This window comes from Asterias amurensis, chromosome 5, assembly GCF_032118995.1.
Source record: "Asterias amurensis chromosome 5, ASM3211899v1".
NCBI lineage: Eukaryota > Metazoa > Echinodermata > Asteroidea > Forcipulatida > Asteriidae > Asterias > Asterias amurensis.
This window is the reverse complement of record NC_092652.1, coordinates 5,494,680-5,517,619: the sequence shown is the minus strand read 5'-3', so window position 1 is coordinate 5,517,619 and position 22,940 is coordinate 5,494,680. Positions and strand designations below refer to the sequence as shown.

The window sequence follows — 22,940 nt, the reverse complement described above, 5'->3', positions numbered from 1 at the left end:
TTGAGGTTTGTTACAAAAATGGTAGGATTGTCCCCATGGGAGATCTTGATTGTGTCTTGTGAATATTCTGTTCTTGACCATTCATCCAGAACATGTACTGTAGAAAGAAAGGCACCAACCATGCCAACAGACCCAGCTTTCTCCCTTAGAGGGAAGGTACACGTTTGGTAAATACTCAAAACAAATATTAACTTAAAAACTGACGTGGTAACGAGCTGTTGATAGTATAAACGACTCCCTCTGAAGTAGCATAGTTTGTGAGGTAATTTCTCTCTACAATATTAAAAGACTTCTAGCTAGAAGTCTTTTATTCCTATCTGAAAGCACACAAATTCGTCCAACAAGGGTGTTTTTTCTTTCATCATTTTCTCGCCACTTCGATGACCAATAGAGCCCAAATTTTCACATGCTTGTTATTTTATGCTTATATGATGGGATACACCAAGTGAGAACACTGGTCTTTGACAATTACCAAACGTGTGCAGTAGTCCACTGGCCAAAGGCCACTTAAAACACATTGGGATCAGGCTAGTTCTATGTTGAAAATCATCCATCTTTCATTTGAAGTTAAGGACTATTGATTTATAAGCTGATGTTACTAGTCAGTGTTGTAGGTCTCGACGGAGGTCTTGGTCTCGAGACTAGTGGGGAGACCACATTTTTCAGGTCTCGGCAATTTTCAGGTCTCAAAATGTTGAGGTCTTGGTCTTGTCTCGGTCTCCCCCTCGGAAGATGAGGTCTCGGTCTCGGACTTTAAGGTCTTGACTACAACACTGGTACTAGTGAAAGAACAAGCTGCATGTAACTGGTCCTGCTGGCCAAATCCTGCAAGTCTCACATGATACAATTTTGTTTAGAAAGTGCATTGCTCTAAAGGTGGGGTCATACTTTGGTAGGATAAATGACCATAATGACTTGGTCAATAAATACTGCTGCTGTTGTTGATCCTATAAACCGTTAGTATAAAGGATTCCCCTCGAAGAAATATGGTTTTAAAACATTTTCACCTAAAACACTTGAATTTGAGAAGCGATTCATGCACGAATTACTCACAGATTTGGTGTTTGTTCTCTGGTGCGACCAGATGGTCGGTACCTGCTATCACCTAGCTGAACGCGGACGGATTTTACGTTTGTGTAAAAGTACTGCAAAAGAAGTTTTTAAAATTAAGGTATGAAAAGAAAGGAGGGACCCAGGCCTGCAATTCATTTTCAGGATTTTTCGAATTCAGGAAATCTCCTGTAATTTTGGACATAAGTGTTGGGGCGGGGGAGGGAAAAATGAAGTGCTAGAAATGTAATTTCCTGTTTAAAGTTTTATTGAGTTTTTTTCATTAACACACTTATTTTCAACATTATTTTGACAACTCTTATTTTTTCATTGAGTAACTATATTGGAGCTAATCAATAATTAAACATATATTTAATATGTTCAAACTAGTAGATATATTTTATATGTAAACTTGTAATGATACTTTTCCCTTATGACATGCAAAACGGTAGTATTGGTGCAATACATTATTGGGCCTGTAGGTTGCACCACACTAACTCCAATAGTAACCAATGCTAAATGCTATATATTTACAAACTTGTTTTAAGTCTCTCTCAGCCTCTTAAAAGCCAATCATATATATTTTCAGACACATGCACTTCTGATTCCTTTTCAACTTTTGTCAGGTCAGCCATTTGAAATCTTTGCTACCCCCCCCCCAAAAAAAAAAAAAATACCCACTGTGTTTCTTCCAAATCCGACTTGCCCCCAGTTTTCATGAGGTAAGTCTACCTCAATTCCAAAGCTAAATAGGACCAAGCCCAAATGTATCAATCTCCTCAAAAGTTAAAAACCTAGAACCCCAGGTTGTGATATATTCTTATTACACAATATATTAGTTGCATGACCCCTAAAACATTCTTATTCAAAAGATTTTGAGGGCCCATGAATTTTGGCCTGTTTAGTGTAGTACACCCTACAAACACTTAACTTCCCCATTAATTATAATTATAATTGTTATTATTGTTATTAACAGCGCCCGCTATTGTTCGATAGTAATCTTCATGGTGCGGAGCTGAAAATCACGATAGTTAAATGATAATAACCAACAACGTCTTTGTACCAAGACAAGCACAGTGGGCATGGCTGCTGTTTACTTGAGGTAGTATTGGTCAAAACAACAACATCATTTTTATTAACAAACTAATCGTAGACAGGTTTTTCATTCAGTTTCTCAAAATGAAAGTTTATAACTTCATAAACCAAAGGAAAATAACTATCAAACATTTACATAATTTTGGGGGTAATTATTAGTTTTAAGATGCTGGTTTTCACATTATATTCACAATATAAAATGCACAAGTAATGCGCATATATTTTCTTTAGATTTTATAAACATCTACATTCATGACATTGTTAAATGTAATATTGTTCCCCCCTTTACTTAAAAATATAAAATATTAAATCTTATCAACAATAAAAAAAATACTTTACCATTACCCTTTCCATATTATACTACAAACAACAATGATGACATACAAACTGTAACTTCGATTGGGATGGTAATCTGCTCATCAGACTCACTGGGGTAAACAGGGCCCATTTTCATAAAGACTGTAAGCACAAAAATTTGCTCAGCATGAAATTTCTTTCTTGATAAAAACAGGATTACCAACCAAATGTTCACATGATTTTCAGGATCAGCAAGCAACAGCTGAATACCAGTAACAAGCAAAATGCAACAAGTGGAAATTTGGTTGATATTCCTGTTTTTATCAAGGAGGGAATTTCATGCTTAGCAAATTTCAATTTTGTGCTTAGAGGCTTGATGAAATTGGGCCCTGCTCACTAAATTGAGTGGATTCAGGGGTTTAAGTACTTTTTTTAAGACACAGAACACTACATCCACAGATTTACATTAATCTTACAATGTTTGAAGAGAATTTTGGTAGAAAGCTTCCCTTAAAATATTACTTGCTGTGGTTCTGCAGTTTTTGAGAAATGAGTAAAACAATGTCACAAAAATTATTTTCATCTCGGGAGACAACAATTATTAAGCATATGTGTACAATTTAAACGCCAGGAACTGGTTACTTCGTTGTACATGATAAAATAATGTTTTTCTATCGACATTGTTTAACTCATTTCTCAAAAACTACAGCACTTCAGCAAGTAATATTTTCAATATCTTCAAACCGTGTAAACCTATGGACATTGTGTTTTGTGTTACAAAAAGTACCCAAACCCCTTTTAAAAATCTTTTAGACTTGTTTAATTCCCTTCAGAGAAAGAGTTTTAAAACAACAATCGCGACCATGGTCACGTGATCTTTACATTTATTTTTCAGAATCGGAAAGAGGACTATTGAGGGTGCTACTGTGACCTGTTTTTGGTGGGGCTCGCCATTTGTATAAAAAAAATCAAAAAAGAGTTAACAATGTATGATCAAGTTATTTACTGAAATAAATGGTGCATAACATGGATAAACACTTCCATGTGACGTTTTGAGGTACCATGTGAAACCAACATTGAATTAAACTTCCACAATTTTCTCAATCAGGAAAAACAAAACCTCAAAATGAGGTACTTACTATGAAATAAATAAAATAGTTGCAACATGAGTGCAGGCGTACTGTTGCCCCTGGTCTCGGCCTCGGTGGCCCTAAAAATGCCCATAGAGGTTTTTTGATAGATTCGCATAATCGAAAAATGAGAATGGCTTTCACTTTCAAAGATGAAGTTGCATGGGCTGTAGGTGCTTCAGGTCTTGAATAATGGAGGCCAACAAACGAACCCCATTATTAAAAAAAAAAATCCCAATCGAATCACAGAAGCATGAACACAAACTTCTTTGTCAGTAAATTAAAATGGCCTTGCCCTCTCCACAGATGAAATTCTTCGGACTGCGGATGCTTTGTGTTGATGATTTGTCCATGGTTGGGGTTTCACACATTGGTGGTATTCCAGCTAACCGCATCAGCTAGGTCTAGTACCACTAGCAACTAGTGACTACAATATGTTTTGATGAAAGCTCACAAAAACATTGTGTAGTAGCTTGGTCAGAAAAAGAAAAAGAAATTTATGGGAAAATTCTTGCCACTACGTGCGGACTGTTGTAAAATATCGCAAGCCAAATTGACAAAGATCTACTTGGATGTTTTATAAAACAAGTAATGAATTTTTTTCATTCGTGCAAAAATGTGCAATTATTTTCATTTGTTGAAAGTTGGAATGTTTCATCTTTCAATTCATGAACAAATTTGCACCATTGCACTCGTACACTTTAGTATAATAGCTCATGACTTTAATTAAGCTACATGAAGGTGAAGTACTACGTACTGTCTGAATGCGTCGGACTCTGGAACTGGGCCGTAAAGCATCAGATCTCATCCGGGCTAGATATGTCATCATCACTAGTGGATAATAAAACACACAATTCCCGTTTGGAGTAAATCTTTCATTGGATGGAAACATTTGTATTGGGCACAAATATCAAGCGCATGGTAGTTCGTTCTTGTCAGGGCACAAACATGATAAAGGGCAAGGCGATTTTTTAGTAATGGACGCTAAAGGAAAGTGTCAACTTGTACTGAAACATTGCAAGGGCCCCATGGTTCTGCCCATGCACAAGCTAGTGTATGGGCACAGTACGCATGAATTTCAACTTTACCCATATTTAGGCCATTAAGGAAAGACTTATACATGCCATTATTTGATGGGAGACTTCAGATCAAATTCATGAAAATCATTCTTTTAAGTACTTAAAAAGGGTTTCGGAACCTTTTGTTGATCAAGTTTTTGGTCATGACATGAACCCCTACTCACTGTGAATGAAGATGTATGTAATAATATAATTTACCTGTAGACGTTTCAGCTTCTCAAGTCATCAGGTTTAAAAAAAAAAAAAAAAAGTGAAAATCACAGCGGGTTGTGTTTTTCAGGAGAGTCGCGTAAATCCATTGTACACTAAAATAATGTTTGCCTCATTTTTTTCGTACAGCACATCTAAATGTAAGCAAGTAATTTTTTAAGGCAAGCTTTCTACCACCATTATCTTTGAGCTGTGTAAGTCTGTGAACGTCTGTGTTTTGTGTCGTACCAAAAGGTACACAAACCCTTTGAGGACCTCATTTAAATTCAGCTGCTTGGACCAAACTTTCCCAAGTTCGAATCAAGAACCCCATACCGTTTTAAAAAATCCCAGGGAGAACCCTTGTCAGACATGGGGTGGATTTCACAAAGAGTTAAGACTAGTCTTATCTCAAGTTAGGACGAGTTACTCAGCCTAACTTAGGACTAGCCTTAAGTTTTTAATATCTCCTAGAGGACAAGTCCTAATCCTAAGTTAGGAGAGTCCTAACTCTTTGTTAAACCGACCCAAGTAAAATAATATTTTTTTGTTTTAAACGACCTTTGATGGCTTTGATCTAAGGAGCTGTTTTCACATCTGTTTTATGATCAACCATATCCCCCGTCCTTTCGCACCTTGGTGTATACTTCAGTCCGTGTTCTCCGTTGCTGTCATAGCTCTGGCGAAGCGGCAACTCCAGCAGGGACTCTTTAAAGCTCCCAAGGACATACACCATTACGTCCTGCGAGGGCTCCCAATCAACCTTCGTCCCTCCGCTGTCCTGTGTGAGCTGTATCTGGATGGTCACTCTCTGGTAGTAATCTGGACTGCCTTCAAACTCGTCGCAATGCTGCAGCATTTTGTCATCGACGTCATAGATTTCACCCTCAACATGCTGAAATTATCCGGGTAAATAATATGACAGAAAACATGAAAACAACGGGGAAAAAAACATTCAAGACATGTAAATTATTTGGGAACCAGTTATGAGCATAATCAGCGACGGAACCAGGGTAAACATTTAGGGGGGCACAAGGCCAGTGATTTCCCAGTGTTTGGCCAGTAAGCTCAAGACAGGACAAGTCCACTGAACTCATTTGGTGTTTGTAAGTGTATTTAATTTTTACCGGGCTATAATTGAAAGCATCCTTTGTTCATCCATCATTGTTTGGTTTGGTCGTGTTTCTGCCAGTGATCTTCGCAAGCTGAATTCTGTTGTACGATCAGCAGAGAGGATTATCGGTGCTAGCCTGCCATCACTTGAATCAATCTATAGTGACAGAATGTGTAAACGCACTAGGTCTATAATGCAGGACGAATTTCACCCAGCAGCTGATTATTTCCAATTCCTCCCTTCTAATCGTCGTCTTAAGCATTTTAAAGGTAGTAAGCGGTTCATAGATAGTTTTTATCCTCATGCTGTTAGTGCTTTTAATGATAACTAGTTTGTTTTCTGCTTTTTGTAGCTTGTATATTTGTATATATATTTTTATTTTTGTATTTTCTTCGCAATGTTTTTAAATGTATTTTGTGATTGTTAATCTAGAGAGCTCGAGGTACACTACAATTTCTGATGTTTTAGGTTTTAACTTTTTAACGTTGGCTGAATAAATAATTCTAATTCTAATTCTAATTTTCAATTCTCACCTGTGTCTCAAAGGAATGATGTTTAAATGTTAAGTTTGAGTCTCACAAATTTCTTTCAATTCAGTTTGAACTATGAGACCTAACCCCTTCTCTTTTCGTGCATTGGGTTCTTTAACAACAATGTACGTTTTCACAACACAAGGATGGGACCAATGGCTTAATGTCCTATCCGAAAGATAAAGCGATCATGGTTAAGTGTCTTGCTTTTAGGACAGAGGTTTCACGACTTGGCCTCAAACCTACACTCTACTGATCAGAAACACCAGAGTTTGAATCAGGTGCTCTTAAAGCCATTGGACGCTTTCAGAACAGAAACAAACAAAAAAGTTCACAGATTTACAAATAACTTACAGGGTTTACAGAAGGTAATGGTGAAAGACTTCTCTTGAAATATTATTCCATGAAATGCTTTACTTTTTGAGAAAACATTAAAACAATTATCAATTCTCGATATCGAGAATTACAGATTTATGTTTAAAACACATGTCATGACACGGCGAAACGTGCAGAAACAAGGGTGGGTTTTCACGTTATTTTCTCCCGACTCCGATGACCGATTGAGCTTAAATTTTCACAGGTTTGTTATTTTATATATAAGTTGTGATACACGAAGTGTGGGCCTTTGGACAACACTGTTTACCGAAATTGTCCAATGGCTTTAAATCGCTAGGCCATGATATGCAATTCATATTCTTATTGTACCATACTTACGTTTCCATGTCCCTCTTTATCCAGCATAAAAGGAATGTTACAACGAGATGCAATGACTAACGGCCACCTGTTCACAGTTCTTGCCAGGCCTGCAAATTTCACCACGCCGTATTGGGCAGCAAATTGCTCGTGGTTCGGCTGCCCTCGCTTCAGCGTTCCGTAAACAAACAATCGGTGAAGTGCCATCCCCGAAAAAGCAATTTATCTGTTAAATAACGACAGCAAAAAAGACACTGAAATTAACTACACTACATTGTACATTGTATCCTTTTTTTAGGCTTCTACTACTTGCTGTCAACTCGCATTGTGCCGTCAACTTGCCGTCAACTCCTCAAATTTTCATAAGTTTTAGGTTAAATTTCGGTTATCTTAACTACATTAAATTGAGGGTTTTTTTGTGAAAAAAAATTATTCACGAAGCAGCAAAGCCGTCATCTTGCTTTTTCACAGACAGAGCTTGTACAACATGGCCCTAGTTACATTCAATGATTGTAGTTTTTCCATTAAATTTATGTTTATATTACAGAACACATATAGTTCTAATATATCTATGGTTTATTGGCCATTTTGGAGGTATTTAAAACTTGTTGGCGGCGTGTTGGCGGCGCTCTGGTCTTGTTGTCGGTTGTTGTCGGCTTTTAGTAGGACCGCGTTTTGAGAATTATTATTTGCTGGTGTTTTCCGGTAGCTTTCCGGTATTTTCCGGTAGCTTTCCGGTAGTTTTCAGATGTTTTCCGGTGTTTTCCGGTAGTTTTCCGGTGTTTTCTGGTAGTTTTCCGGTGTTTTCCGGTAATTTCCGGTATTTTCTGGTATATAGTGTCACCGCTCTGGACCGTTTTTGTAACTACCTGCCACCACTTTTGTATTTGTTTAGTTGCGTTCCTCCAGCTTCGCCGTCGGCAGGAGGGTTACGTTATCGCAACTAGTGTAGTAGTATTCCTTATAAAACAAGGGAAAACATTTGTACCCTGCCACCACCACAAAAAAGGAATAATCTCAGCGACAGTTGAGTTAAATTTATATAAATTCATCTCATCATAAATAAAGAATGAAAAAGTGGTGGCCGGACAATATTTCAGAATTTTTTTTAATATTATTTTGCAGTATGATCACATGCTTCACAGCTAGCAACCCTCCAATGTCGTACGTCCTTTTTTAGTATTACTCTGAACTTTTGTTTTTATATGTATGATTCATGAAAAAAAACCTATACGAGATTACGTAATTAATTTAGTTTTCAAGGACAAGGAAGAGTGCTTTTTGCAGAAAACTCTCTCAATGATTCAGATTTACCTGTTCTACCCAGTGTCACCTGTGTCATACATACCTTGCAAGATGTTGCAATTGCAAAATCTACGCCTGGAGTGGTTACAGTATTTTGGTCAAAACAATTATATTTTCACGTGAGGTAACTTCACTTCCGATATAGCCTACGACGTTGTTTTGGTTTGCTGCATGGTCAGGATGGTTGATTGGTTGACCTCAAAAACTAAACAGCGCCCTCTTTTGACTTCCTTTCCCCAAAGTAGTTTGGGTAAAAGGAAGTCAAAAGAGGGCGCTGTTAAAACAGAGTTAATTGATTGGGGGCGCGTTGGCATGCCACCTGTAAACACCTGTTGCTCTACGGTCAGTGTCACTGTCAGTGTCAGCCTTACACTGAAGATCAGAGATAGAGTTAGCAGAGGAACTTATTATTTTCTTGTCAAGATGCCGCACACATCGGCTTCGATATACGACACAAATGGTAAGTTGTTTCATATAATAACGTGTGATATTGTATTTGTAAGAGCTACTAGCTGTGTGGTGTGTTAGTACGGACTCCGCTACTGTTGTTATTGTGTACCGTTAGTTATTAACTGAGTACAGTTAGTTATTAGCTGTGCACTGTCTACACAATGTAGACAGTAGAAGCATGGAGGAAGGAAATGGAGAAGAGACCTTTCTCGCTTATCTGTGTTGGATACACATCTTTCCTCTTAATAATCAATAACAAAACAGATTAGGTTTGGTTGTTAAATACAGAGCAATCTTACCCACTAAAACATAGGTTGAATACTTAAAACATTGCTGAAGCCTTTAATAATGGGATATAGGTCAGAAACATGCACCCCATGTGAATTATACCCCAATAGTTGACATGCTAATTCCAACTTGGCAACTCCTCCTTAGTTAGGGCAGAATTTTGCACTTTTTACAAGAGGACTCGGGTATGAATGCATTCCATGTCAACCTTTGTTATCAATGGCTTAACATAACCGCAAAACTTGTTCACATTGACCCCCCTCAGGTGTAATTTGTGATCGTAAACTTCTGAGTATCTCAACCCTGATTGGCCAACGCTACCCAGAGCTCGGGATCAAGCTTGGCATCACCATGGAGCAAATAATGGCAGTCAGAGCGAGGGCGCCAAACAACCTCCAGCATCAAGTCTTCCACACCCTTGACTTGTGGAGGAAACGGGACGGGAGGGAGGCCACACTGGTGAAGTTGAACCAAACCTTAAAGGAACTCGGATGGACATCAGTGATGACGCAAATAAGAAACACTCCGGATAATTTCTACGTTGTTACCTGAAAAGTTGGAAGCTATCTTTTCTTCATCAAAACAAGTGTTTCTATGCCATATGTGTACGGCTACCTGTGTGATCTACAGCCATTAATTCAGGCCTGATACTTTTGCAATTTCCTCATAGGGTGCCCTTTACCGAGGACAAAATGCCTTGGTGCCCTTGCCCTTCCAAAAACTATTATCAAGTAGCGAAAGGGTTTAAGTGTAGCCCTCCAGCATAGTGGAGCAGGGGACCTGGACCGAGAGTGCATGCTCCCCGTCCCCCCCCCCCCCCTTTCAGAATAAGATTAGAAACTGAGGTGTAAACAGTTTTTCTTTAGAAATACAGTTTTTACACGTCTGTTCTTGTGTATGACTAACTGTGTGATAGTCTACAGTAAATAATTAAGCCAAGTGTATTAACTATTGGAAGTGTGCCCCTCAAAGCTATCGGGGAGTACATGCCACCTCCCACCCCCGTCAGCAAAACATTTAAAACTGGGGTGTAAACAATTTTTTGGCAGCTTATTGCGCCACAGCAACTTGTAAACCACTACATGTACATGAGTAGGTCTCATATCTCAAAAACAAAGCCCCACATACCTCGCAGGAAAAATTACTGAGTACATACTTTGATTAGTCCTAACTTTGATACGCCTCTTGAGTGATGTAGAGCACTATAAGAATCAATTATAAGTAACATTTTATTATTATTGGTGATAAATGAAGGGAAATCGTCACTTTTAATTTAATACAATGTAGTAAACAGATTTTATTGTAACGTATTATTTCGCAGTTCTTTAAAAATAAATTATTAAAATATGTCTCTTCTAAATTGTTGATGTTATTTCACTTATTTTGCGAAAAGTTATTGTGCTGGTTGTGATTTGGAAGACAAAACAAACACGATCACAGTCTTAGAACCAGACTTGAAGGAATGGTACTAAGAAGTTGATATGGTGGTCTTCTCAAGCTTTCCATGCCTCCACTATTTTGTTAATGATTATTTCCCCAAAATATATGTACTTTAAAAAAATTATTACAGTACCAAATAATGATAACTTGACACAAAGACAAGTAATAACGGTAAAACAAAGTCCCTCGCGCAGATTATGTGGTTTTTATTTCAGACGAAAACTATAAACGGAGTTTAATTTAAAAGCATAACTTTACTTCTTGCTGTCATACATAATGTACATTAACTTAAAAGTGTCGGGGAATATTTATCCAATTCGTAGTTTTCCAGACAAGACTTTGTCTTTATTCGGAAGAGGGCGCTATAGGTGTATAGAAATGTGAAAAGATCTCGACTCCGAGGGAGAAGTCCAGTCTGTATTTTTATTCACACTGTCGAGTTGGGTCATTTTTATCAGGTCATGAACAGGCCAGCGAATCCGTCTTATTTGAAGAGTAAATTATTTATATCATCTTCATTCACTGTGCAGGAATTCATGTCTTGGCCAACAACTGTATATGCAAAAGGTATCAAAGCCCTTTCACTTTGTCTCACAAGTTCTCCATTTGATATTTCAGCAGCATAAAGTCAATTTTGTTCGCGAGGTCAGTTAGTTTAGGAATGATGCTCAGTAATCCCCGGTAAAAGTTTCGCTCTTCCGTTCCCTCAAAATACTCCTCCGGCAGCGCGTCCACACTCGGATGGTCCATCTTGGTCAAGTCCGTGGCCGGATTGGTCAGGTTTGACCACGTGGTCAAGATGACCTCCAGGTCTTCCCTGGTCCTCCGCTGTCGCTGGTTCTCCATTTCTTCCGGGAGTTGCTTCATGGTGAGGTAAACGTTCATCTTGACGTGCTGCCGGAGTATCCGGAAGTTGTTAAGGTTCCTAAGGAACGTCTGGAGTAAGGAGCGAAGGTCCATGGCCGGGAGGTCAACTGTCTCATCGAAGGTCCATGACGTCATGCAAATCTCTAGAATTTTCAGTGATGAGAAACACTCTACCTGAAAGTTGTAAAATTAAATAATTGTTTTGTAATCAAATTTTGTTGTAGGCGTATTCTAACTTGATCTGCTGTGAATTGCAGTGACCTAGAAAAGATCTGTCGTTCCTTGTAAATTTGACGTTTCGATGAGTATGCTCTGATTGTCTTCGATAAAAGCTGTATAGGGTGCATCAATAGTTCAGTCAGAGTGTGGAGCATTATGTCTAGAACGGAACCACTTGAACTTCCGGGAGTTTACAGACAACTTTGTATGGCGAAGTAACAGGAATGGCCTCTCAGTTAAAGTTTTGCACAGTACTTTTCACGGTGTTTTTTGTTTTGCACTAGTATCAGAAAGAAAAGGAGACCAGCCGATTAGACGAACCGAAAGTTACATTCCTGTACTTCCTAGTGGATTTAAAAAACTCCCTACACTACAACTTTATTTTGAAATTAATTTGACTGGTCGACTCTGTGTATTCCAATTTAGTTAGTCTTTTGGGGGATTCAGAAGACAATAGCCCCAAGATTCATGTCCAAATCTGACCCAGAAGTTTTTATAATGTATCAATAATGTAAACTAAGCTCAGACTGACACAAAAGTAAATTTGTATTAAATATTATTGACAATCCGATTATATGCTAGTGACTCTCGTAGAATGTCCTTTAAGGCAGTGGACACTATTGGTAATTGTCCAAGACTAGCCTTCACAGTTGGTGTATCTCAACATATGCATAAAATAACAAACCTGTGAAAATTTGAGCTCAATCGGTCATCGAACTTGCGAGATAATAATGAAAGAAAAAACACCCCTGTCACACGAAGTTGTGTGCGTTTAGATGGTTGATTTCGAGACCAAGTTCTAAATCTGAGGTCTCGAAATCAAAATCGTGGAAAATTACTTCTTTCTCGAAAACTGTGGCACTTCAGAGGGAGCCGTTTCTCACAATGTTTTATACCATCAACCTCTCCCCATTACTCGTCACCAAGAAAGGTTTTATGCTAATAATTATTTTGAGTAATTACCAATAGTGTCCACTGCCTTTAAGGAACTCTGCAAAATATTTTACAGAGAGTTTTAAAAACAAATATCCAAAAATGCAATTACCTGTGTAGGCTTGATTCGCCGCAATGCTTTGATGAAGTATCTGGTAGCCTTCTCGAATTTACTGTTGCATACCAACGTAGCGTGTAGTTGCTCCTGGTAATGCTTATGTAGTTTTTGGATTAGTTGTAGAAACTTTGCCTTCCGCTCGGATACCTCTGTCAGAGAGAAATACAAACAACAGATTGGCCAGAGATACCTCGACAATAAGACAAACTTAGAGAGATTTGTGGCGACACCATGTGAATATCCGCTCTTTTGAGTAGTTTGGTTCTGAAAACGGGCGGTTTTCAGAACCAGTCTATCAAAAGAGATATTCACTTGGTGCGGTTGCAAACTTCTCTTTATAGTTAGACCTCCACCATACGGGGCTTTTTAAATCTACCTACACAACAATTATTGTATAAAACGAACCGTCAATCAAAATTTGCAAACAAATTTCAGAAAGCTTGGTTATAAGGACCTTTTCACGTGAGGCAACTTTTGCAGGCAACTTTGAAGGCAACCACCTGCTACTTCGTCACCTCGTGAGTATTTTGTTCAAATAATGTCTTCCGATCCCCCATGATCAATACAGGTTTCAGATATGAATGGATTCTCTTCTTTAAGATTGACTGGAACTGGTTACCTGAAAATTGCCTTGTGACATCAGCACCAGCTTATAGCGAGTCTACGGTAGGCTATTATGTGACGACGATATTGTTTCTTCGGACACAAAAATAATAGTTTACAAAACATGGACCATTCTGCAACAACTTTAAAAAGCTGTGTCGCGCGGGAATAGTTTTATGGGCATATCTTAATGTGAACCAAAAGATGAAAAGCAGATAAAGGTCTTGAGTTTTTGAAATTCTTCACATGCATTTGACTTTATTTCGCCAGCAAAGAATGCTATTATTTTAAAACTAGTCACGACACACCAACTGACCGGAACTGAGTTGAATTTCAATTCGATCCGGGTCGTTCTCCCTCGAAGCCGTCGATCGCGCCGCCATCTCGGCTGTCACCCTAGAAGTAAAGGTGAGACCGACCCAACAACAACTCTCAACTTTTCTGAGTTTGTTTTTCTCCAAGTCTCTGTCTATCGACTTACAGACGTTGATTTCACCGACTAGAAGTTACGGTCGATCCTCTCAATGATTCCATCTCTCCATCGTCCCCGTCTTTCTTTATAGCCAAAACTCAATGCACACCATTCCAACTAACACAATCATGCCAAATTTTCATGCACAATATTCCATTCACGATAACAGTGTGGCCCAGAAAGAAAAAAAACGAGCAGTGTTAAACTTTGAACTTCGATGACAACAACCCGTTACCAGATTTGTTGATTCGTGATACAAAATGGTTCTGTGTAACTGGTTGCCTCAACAAAGACGTCATAAACCTATGAACACACAACAGAACTGTGGGGTATGTGGGTCCTTGTTTGCACTTCGCGCTCTGTATCCACGAACCGACCACCTCCATCACTTCAGGGGCATTGTTGAAAATTTGCTCAACAAACTTTTGGCTTAAAAGAGTTTGGACAGGGACATGAAGAAAACATTGTTTCACAATTGGTTTAAGTTTCACAAGTGCTGCTTATATTGCACTGAGAAAGCACGGTTAGTGTTGACGATCTGTAAGAACGTGTACAGAGTGTTGGAGATTGTGGTTAATTGTGTCCCGTGATCTATTACTGAAAAGTGTTTTCTAAACTGCTTCGTAAAATTATAATAAAATACTCAGAGGCCGGGTCTATACATGCATGGTGCATCGTGCAATCATTATGTCGTTCTGCTGCTTAGCTCTTTAATCTTTAATATCATTATGTGAAGTAAACTTAATTCCCATCCTCTAGTTTTTTATAAACAGAATCAAAACCATATTTAGCTGAGGTCTCGAGTTTAATTCAAATATTTAATTGAGAAATTCTTCTTTCTCAAAAACTACGTTATTTCAGAGGGAACCATTTCTCACAATGTTTTATACGATCAACAGCTCTCCATCGTGCTTACCAAGTAAGTTTTTATGCTAACATTTATTTTGAGTATTTACCAGTGTCCAATGCCTTTAAGATCAGCCTCTAGTGTTAAGATCACTGCAAACACCGTTGGTACACCAATGGTACCGCTGGTGTCGCTACTGCAACCATCAGGAGTCCGCATGCATCAAGTTAGACTTGATGACAAGTCGTTAGGCGCTGCCTGTTTGTCTGCCGTTCATGCAACAGTCACAGTGCGATTATACACATGCAACAGCCGTAGGTAGTGCGGGTAATTGCGACTGACTCACACACACATACTGGGATCGAGGGTGTGTGTCGCCCCCGTAGCTACACCGCGCTGTAACTACACACCGCGCTTAACAATTACCGTCTTGACTTCAAGACTAGCATCATGTGAACACCAAACACACACACCAGCAACACATACATAATATAGACACCTTTCCATCCATTGATTATACACTGTACTATTTGATTTTATTTGAAATGGTTTATTAAAAACAGAGACCATCACAGCCAAAGGCTGAATTGCAGTCAAATTACAAAGAGATAACAAATATACACATTTCAAAGAGTGAAAAAAAAACATCAAATATTAAAACACCTCAATTCTTTCTATTTATACATCAGGTTTCGAAAACAATTTCTCGATGTTTCTTAATCTGTATACATTGAAAGAATGCACCTAATTGTAAAAGACTGAAATCGCAGATATATACAAGCATACATTAACAAAGCTGCACTTTACGGTTAAGACCTTAAGCACATGACGTCATTTCAGTAGGGCGCCCCTTAGAGATCAAAAGGAGGTTGTTCATGGGCCAATACTGTGCGCCACGCGTACAAATCTGTGCGTCTCGATTGTTTCGTCACCGTTTTTCCTCCAAGATGGCGGCTGGATGACGTCAATGCGTAAGGTCCATTGATCTCCACTATAAAGTAGAGATCAACGATAAGGTCCATTCCGTCCACTTTACGAGTTGTTTTTTGAGACACGTCTCCCAGTTGTGGCGTTCATACATTCTGATTATGGTCTCTCAGCTGAACTCTGTGGTCTGCTGACGGCTTCATAGTCGGTGCTAGTGCTGCCCCCTGGTCGAGCGTAGTCATACTCTGGGCTGTCAGTCTCTTCTCCAACTGGTTGGTAGTAGGTATCTTGTGTGATGGCAGTTGTAGCTGTAGTAGGTTCCATATAGACTTTGTTCTTGTCCTCCGTTGGTTGCAGCTCCATGTAGGGATCAGCTTTGGGGATTTGAGATGCCTCGGTCTTTCTAAGACTTTTTATGAGACGTCGCATTTTGAAGATTTGAAATACACCAAGAATGTTGACGATGATGGATACACTGAACAAAATGATGGTAACTACAAAAGCTACAATCCATTGGCTACAAGAAGGGGGCTTGTCGATGTTGGGTGGGGTTGGGGTTGTCTTTGGACTGACTGATGTTATTGCATTAGTCGTAAATGTGGGCATTGTCACACTGATTGGTCCAATAATACACGAACGTGTCATTGCATTTGTACCACTCCCTTGTAATACAGAGCAGTTAAATGCAACACCATCAGCAGCAGCAGTTACAGTAAAATTCAATGACGTTGTATTTGTACCATCGACACTTGATGATGTCCAGGGGTAGCTACTGGGATCAGTCATTGGATGGGTTGTTGCTATATATGCAGGTTTATCAGCCTCATATAGACATCTCAATTGAAGTTCTGTACCGGTTTCTGCTATGATAGGTCCAGAAGGGGAGCATATTGGATACGATGGAGCTGACAGGATTACGCTAGATGTAGCTAAAATGACGACTCCTCCTCCCACTATAGGGTCCTTGATATTACAGATATATTCATCATAGTCAGCAATCTGCAGATCAGTAATCGTAAAGTCTTGAACAACCATCCCTCTCTGTGGATAGGTTGTAGTGTACATAAACCGTATGTTGGTCGTTATTGTAGTGTCATTCCACCTCAGAGTGGCATAGGGGTGAGTAGACCTCCACTCTACGATGTGATCTGACTCGAGGTTCATAGCGGTACACCTCATATCAACCTGCCCGCCCTCCTTACGATCAATCTCTGGTGTTAATATCACCGCAGACACAGTTGGTACCGCTGGTGCCATTGATGGTTGAGCAGTGACAACCATCAGGAGTCTGCCTGCATCAAGTGAACACCAAACACACACCAGCAGCACATACATAGACATCCTTCCATCCATTTGTTACCTTTTTAAATAAATGGATTTATCTAAAATGTGTTTCCTGATCGAGAGTAAAAAGGTACAAAATGGTGTTGTATTTTTGTTAACGTTATACCGTATAGCTTTACATGATGTCAGTTCCTTATAGTTCTGTGCATGGATCACACTTCAAAGAACTTCAACAATACAAATCGTTGGTTTACAAAAGGAGCTACATACTCCGTCTGCACTAAGCTTTTACAGGCCTACTCATTTTTTACTATTCAGAATGTCAAGCTCATGACCCTGGCAAGTTTTCACTGCAATCGGGATTTAAACGGAGGCACATATTAGTTATACACCATCCGAATATTACCTTTCATGGCATTAGTTTGGCATTACAGACTGACAGTAACATCCCTGGATTTGTTTGTAAGTGTAGTCTTGAATCAAGGATATTTATAAAGAATTGTGTGACCTATATAACCACGATGTATAGTCTTTGTCAATAAAATCTGACAATCAAAATCACACAGTAACGTGGAAATGACTCTAGTTATAGCGTGGAGTAGTCTCCAGTCAAGGAGGAGCCTGCAAAACTCTCAAACAAATTTGTACACAACAATAGCCCACCATGGAGGGAGGTTCCATGGGCGGGCACGCTGAGCCTCGGTGAGAAAATAGCGTAGTCTTTCGTCAAGGAGGTCTATAATATAGGCCACCCGGAATTAAAACATGAATGACAACAAGCTGCTATACTTTTTTACAGTAGACTGTCTCATCCACGCGTTGAATAATTTTCAGAGTTATACCAAACATAAACTGACCCTTATGGGAGTTATTTTATACCCATGGCTTGCAATTTTGGTGATGAAAAATTCCCTTTGAACGATGAATTGAAAGCATTGGTACAAAATGACGCAGAAAACTCTGCCAGCTTATTGTGCGCGAAATACGCTACGTTTGCACTGATACAAGCAGGCCTCCCAAAACTCATTTTTAACATAAGCCTTAGCATCTTATCATCATTGTGGTTCGTTAACCTTTCATTCAGCACTTCACTTATTTGCATACATAATATGAATAATTTATTTATAATCAATATGAATAAATAAACAACAACAAAACCCCGCAAAATCAAGTTGGAAAAGGCCGAGTGACTTCGCCACTCGCATGCACTTGCGCATGGGATTGTGTGGTTTTTCCTCTTCCCGACCTGCGACCAAGGCCCTATGTATACGGGTGCCTCCCAACTAAATAAACTACCCTCGCAAACAGTGCAAAGTGCGAAATGTTCAGAAATACTTTGTGAGTCTCCCGAGCGTTTTACTGTAAAATATGAATTAGCCATTGTTAAACTGTTGTCTGCTCATTTTGACACGAGTTGTCTCAAAGCTCGTCCAGTTATTCTCCCTCCTTATAAAAAACACGCCTACACCCCCTGTGTAAATTTCAACCTTGGTACAAGAAATGACCAAACAACTTTCGGCAAGAAAGGACCAGGGCCTGCAGCGGATCATCTACAATACTACAAGTTGGAACTGAGCAAGCCTTAGGTCACATTGTCAAAAGAAAGTGTAACCCTGTCGGTCTAGCCCTAACTTTCTATTTGGCTCTTAAAGCTGTCTATTAATTTGAGGGCCTATAAATAGACAGAACATTCATGAGGCCGACGTTCTGTTTTATCCCTATTTTCAGGTACACCTTTTTATACATGGAAAGATGGTTGGGCGAGCCAGCAAGCTCGTTAGAGCAGTTTAGACGTTTGAGAGTGAGAGCAGGGCCCAATATTATAGAGATGTTTGAGCACAAAAAGTAGCTAAGCTTATCAAAAGTATACTTATCCGAATAGGGTTTAGTGACTGGTATTCTGCTCATCCCTGCGTAGCAGACAATTACCTTGGATCGGTCGAGTTGGTCTTTGAAAAGCGTTTTGAAGCCGTTTATTGTGAAATGCATACGGTTAGATAGATACTTTAAAAGTAGAATATATTGGTCCACACAAACTTGCCTCGAAAGTACAGGGTGTTCCGTCTGCGTCCGACGGTCGGCCACTTTGTGGAGTCAAAATTTTCAAAAGAATGGCCGACCGTGTTAGTTCGCGACGTAAAAAGAAAACCGTGCAATTTCGAGTGATACCTGTGTGGATCATTATATTCTACTTTTAAAATATCTTTCTAACCATATGCATATCATATAACAAACGGTTTCAAACGCTTTTCACAGACCAACTCGTCCGATCCAAGGCAACGTGTTCCTTTAAGCAATTGCTTAAAGGCAGTGGACACTATTGGTAATTGTCAAAGACCAGTCTTCTCACTTGGTGTATCTCAACATATGCATAAAATAACAAACCTGTGAAAATTTGAGCTCAATCGGTTGTGTGCGTTTAGATAGTTGATTTCGAGACCTCAAGTTCTAAACTTGAGGTCTCGAAATCAAATTCGTGGAAAATTACTTCTCTCTCGAAAACTATGGCACTTCAGAGGGAGCCATTTCTCACAATGTTTTATACCATCAACCTCTCCCCATTACTCGTCAACAAGTAAGGTTTTATGCTAATAATTATTTTGAGTGACTACCAATAGTGTCCACTGGCTTTAAGAAGTTTAAATGAAATTGGGCCCAGTTGAGACGCGCGAGACGGTGACAAACATTAAAATGACTTGCCTATACAACAAGTCTACTATTACGGCCCGCCTCCAAACATGAACCCCCTGACTCGGATGAAATTAAACAAGGACACCTTTGTTTCAGAACGGCCAAGTACATATTAAAGGTCATGTGAAGAATGTGCCATGGCAATGAATCGCACTTGATTAAAGGGAATCACTTGTTATTAACTTTTTTTCCTGTTTCGTAGCTCTCGGTTTGGGAAGAATTGTTTGCATCGTGATTTTTCGCCAAACTTGCTTTTAATTGATTGTGTGTTTTGGTTATCCGAAGAACGAGTATTCGCAAAATGGTGTTGTTTTGAGTAATGTTTACGTTCAAGTTGTGTGCTTCCAGATGCTTGATTTCGGGACCTCAAAATCTAATTCTGAGGTCTCGAAACCAAATTCAAATATTTTAGTGGAAAATTTCTTCTTTCTCAAAAAACAAGTTACTTCAGAGGGAGCCATTTCTCACAATGTTTTATACTACCAACGTCTCTCCATTGCTCATTACCAAGTAAGTTTTGTTGCTAACAAATTTTTTTTTTTTTTTAATTATCCCAATAGTGTCCAATGCCTTTAAGTCTACCGAAAACAATAGTCTACCTCGGTATGGATCCGTTTGTGTACAACTTCTCCACGTTGCAGCTGTGCACACAAATCTCGGGTGTTAAAGTGTTAACCTGTTCACACTTGAACCTTTCATTATGGGCAATTTTAGTTAATTATTATTTAATCAGAGGTAATAAAATCATGAATCTTGATCGTTTACCCATTTACATTCAAGTTGTAAATGCTAATTTAGAGAGTGGCAAATTATAGACCTTTTGAAATATGTGCCATTTAAATACAATTTTACGATATTTTTTCAAAATTGTATTTTTTGTTGTTGTATTATTGTATTAAACTCATGGGCAACACTGGTATTTTGCAAAACCAATATTCGCACGTGACCCCAAATATACATGAAATGACATGTGGAAGTTTAGGCTCATTCGGTTGTTTGAGTCACGAGAAAACAGTGTACAAATCTATGTAGTATTATGTCATCACTGTTTAATCGAACATTGAGGCTTGGTCTCGCAAAATCAAAGCTGCATGATTGCTTGGTTTTTCAAAACCTATATAATATTTCAGGCAAACATGATGGAATGTTCGAAAAATCAAAAAAACATTTATACACAAAGTTTTGCTTAGGCCTGTCCCACAAACCATTCACAAAAATACAACCACGTAACATGCACGAACATGGCTGATGGACGTGAGATAATTTTGGGATCCCTGCATTTGTTTTAAAATTATTTGATGAACTGTTATCATTGGTTGACTTTTTTGGGTGCAGTGTCTTAAATGAAAACTTAAAACTATGTTCAGACTATAAAATAGCTAACAAATCACGGCCGATTTCACAAAGTGTGAACATTGATAACTGCAAATCAATCGTGTTGCTAAGTGTGATGTCACAATACAAATCACTATGGTGATACTGAAAATATGTCTTGCGATTAAAATTATTGCTTTGTGAAATTGGCCCATGAATACGCGTAAATAAGTGATTGGATAAACTCGTGAAATAAAATTGTTTTACCTGATGAAGCAGTTGTCTTTTTCGGCGGTGGGTAGAGCCGATTTAAATAATCCATTGTTAAAAAAAAAAAAAAAAACCGGGAAAAAACCAAGTTTGTCAGATAGTTGACGTTGTGCTGATAGAGACTCAGTTTTATAGAAGTCCACGAAGAATACTAAATGACCGGGATGTTGTGGGCATGACGATCTGGTCGATACCGGTCAAAACGCTCTGTCACCCCGACGACACAGCTTCGTCGGGTACGGTCTGGATTCCGGGTCCCCGGTGTTACTCTGTTATAAGGCTGAAGGCATGGCAGTAACCGTAGGGCAAAATGTCCACAGAGAACAGATGGTAGACTTGGTCTCAGTCAGTGCAAGAGTGGTAGAAGTCAGTGACTCAATGACGTGAACACTTTGATTTAAAATCACCGAATACAATTTTCTTCAGCGGCATTGGCGGTATATTGATTACAAAATAATCTTGTTCTTGATAAAAGTACTGATTGTAAAACAACACTAAAACTATCCAGCTGGTTGTCATGTTGTTAAAGCGGATTGAAATTCCTATTCTGTACACCGGAACAAATACAGTCCTTGTGGTTGACTTCATGGGTTGTTGAGCCTCAAAACACGGTAGCCAGAGGAGGAGGCAAAAGCGAGCTGTGGCCTGCGTGGGGGAAACGGGAACCTTGGCGACTGAATCTGTCATCGCATGCCGCAATCTGGTCGTTCCAGCCCCGATTCATAACCGTGAACTGATAAGGCCAAACAAACAAAAATACCAGTCGATCGTCCCCTCGAGGTTTCGTCCTTTTTGAGGACTTCTTTTTACATATTTTTTTTTCTTTTCAAAAAGGCATTGTTTTCTGCGTATTTCCCATGAAAGTAACTAATCTGTTACGAATTTGTAACTGCATAAAGTAAGTGTATATTGAATAATTGATAGCCAGTAAATTAAAATGCATGGCGCTAAGCTATGAAAGAAATGAAAAAAAGACCCTCATACTCCTCTTTTCGGAAAAACCTGGACGATTAACTGGTATTTTATTTTGCTTGGCCTAAGCCTCAACCTTTGCTGACCTCATTCCATTTTCCTAAGTGTGTTCTTTTCAAGAAAATAATGGAATTCACACCTTTTGTGAATTGTGAGATTATAATCAGAAGTTGATCAAAACACGAATCACGTCGGTAAAGAGGGGGCTAGACTTGGCTCAAGTCGGTTCCTGAGCTGTGTCGGCTATTCCACATATTTTGCCGTTAGCTGAAGGACGATGATATTCAAAGCACGACACAAGTCTGACTTGGGGCAAGTCTGCAAGCTATGTGAGGCAGTGCTTGGTTGGCGGAGTCACAGCTATCACTATCAGTATGTCAGTACAAACTGGGACTAATGCACAACGACGTATACAAATAAGTTACAATGGTCTACAAATCTTAGCCTCACTTCGAGGCTCGTACCCCAGTTGTTTGCCTCCCAACTACGGAGGACCTCGTTTATTTTGTTAATAGCGGCTGTAAGTTTTGTGGCATTTTGAGGTATCGATGTATATCCAGCTTGCGGACCATTCTAATTTGCTGTGGTGCTTGTTGTTTTGAGAACTTGTCCTGCTATTCATTCTTATGCGGAGTAGATTTTGGAATTCTGTAGCTTAGTTATAGCTGAAAAGAAACATCCTGCTTACAACTATAATTCGATGAGGAGGAAATCAACTGGGAGTTGCTTAGTCGGTCGAGGGCTTCAAGTTCTCGTTATTAAC

General features: G+C 39.1%; 4 protein-coding genes across 6 annotated transcripts; 1 reads left to right on the top strand and 3 right to left on the bottom strand.

Annotated features, from left to right (window-relative positions):
* Positions 1-1,307: 1,307 nt before the first annotated feature.
* Positions 1,308-8,655, bottom strand: LOC139937552 (gamma-glutamylaminecyclotransferase C-like). Of its 2 annotated transcripts, XM_071932753.1 has the most exons (4): positions 8,526-8,655; positions 7,199-7,403; positions 5,476-5,735; positions 1,308-4,403 (listed from the first exon to the last, which is right to left on the bottom strand). In XM_071932753.1, exons 2-4 carry the CDS (start codon positions 7,382-7,384, stop codon positions 4,370-4,372), a joined length of 480 nt encoding a protein of 159 aa, XP_071788854.1. In that variant the 5' UTR covers positions 7,385-7,403; positions 8,526-8,655; the 3' UTR covers positions 1,308-4,369. The 2 variants fall into 2 exon arrangements, with proteins under 2 accessions (XP_071788854.1, XP_071788853.1); XM_071932752.1 differs by having other exon boundaries at positions 1,308-5,735.
* A 127-nt stretch (positions 8,656-8,782) lies between these two features.
* LOC139937712 (uncharacterized) lies at positions 8,783-10,483 on the top strand. The gene is made up of 2 exons (XM_071932994.1): positions 8,783-8,942; positions 9,486-10,483. The coding sequence occupies exons 1-2, from the start codon at positions 8,795-8,797 to the stop codon at positions 9,770-9,772; spliced, it is 435 nt and encodes a 144-aa protein (XP_071789095.1). The 5' UTR covers positions 8,783-8,794; the 3' UTR covers positions 9,773-10,483.
* A 395-nt stretch (positions 10,484-10,878) lies between these two features.
* Positions 10,879-21,872, bottom strand: LOC139937711 (uncharacterized). 2 transcript variants are annotated; one of them, XM_071932992.1, is made up of 3 exons: positions 21,203-21,872; positions 12,792-12,946; positions 10,879-11,701 (listed from the first exon to the last, which is right to left on the bottom strand). In XM_071932992.1, exons 1-3 carry the CDS (start codon positions 21,255-21,257, stop codon positions 11,252-11,254), a joined length of 660 nt encoding a protein of 219 aa, XP_071789093.1. In that variant the 5' UTR covers positions 21,258-21,872; the 3' UTR covers positions 10,879-11,251. The 2 variants fall into 2 exon arrangements, with proteins under 2 accessions (XP_071789093.1, XP_071789092.1); XM_071932991.1 differs by lacking the exon at positions 21,203-21,872 and adding an exon at positions 13,717-14,487 and having other exon boundaries at positions 10,895-11,701.
* LOC139937365 (uncharacterized) lies at positions 14,613-18,792 on the bottom strand. The gene has a single exon (XM_071932477.1). It carries the CDS (start codon positions 16,997-16,999, stop codon positions 15,806-15,808), a length of 1,194 nt encoding a protein of 397 aa, XP_071788578.1. The 5' UTR covers positions 17,000-18,792; the 3' UTR covers positions 14,613-15,805.
* Positions 21,873-22,940: the final 1,068 nt, after the last annotated feature.

Bases quoted from the DNA above. Each gene is read 5' to 3' on its own strand.
- LOC139937552 (XM_071932752.1), bottom strand. From the start codon at position 7,384: ATGGCACTTCACCGATTGTTTGTTTACGGAACGCTGAAGCGAGGGCAG. The intron at 5,736-7,198 runs GTAAGTATGGTA...GGATAATTTCAG, and splicing joins ATAAAGAGGGACATGGAAAC to CATGTTGAGGGTGAAATCTA.
- LOC139937712 (XM_071932994.1), top strand. From the start codon at position 8,795: ATGCCACCTGTAAACACCTGTTGCTCTACGGTCAGTGTCACTGTCAGT. The intron at 8,943-9,485 runs GTAAGTTGTTTC...GACCCCCCTCAG, and splicing joins TTCGATATACGACACAAATG to GTGTAATTTGTGATCGTAAA.
- LOC139937711 (XM_071932991.1), bottom strand. From the start codon at position 13,783: ATGGCGGCGCGATCGACGGCTTCGAGGGAGAACGACCCGGATCGAATT. The intron at 12,947-13,716 runs GTCAGTTGGTGT...TCTCTCTGACAG, and splicing joins TGAAATTCAACTCAGTTCCG to AGGTATCCGAGCGGAAGGCA. The intron at 11,702-12,791 runs GTAATTGCATTT...TACAACTTTCAG, and splicing joins GGCGAATCAAGCCTACACAG to GTAGAGTGTTTCTCATCACT.
- LOC139937365 (XM_071932477.1), bottom strand. From the start codon at position 16,999: ATGGATGGAAGGATGTCTATGTATGTGCTGCTGGTGTGTGTTTGGTGT.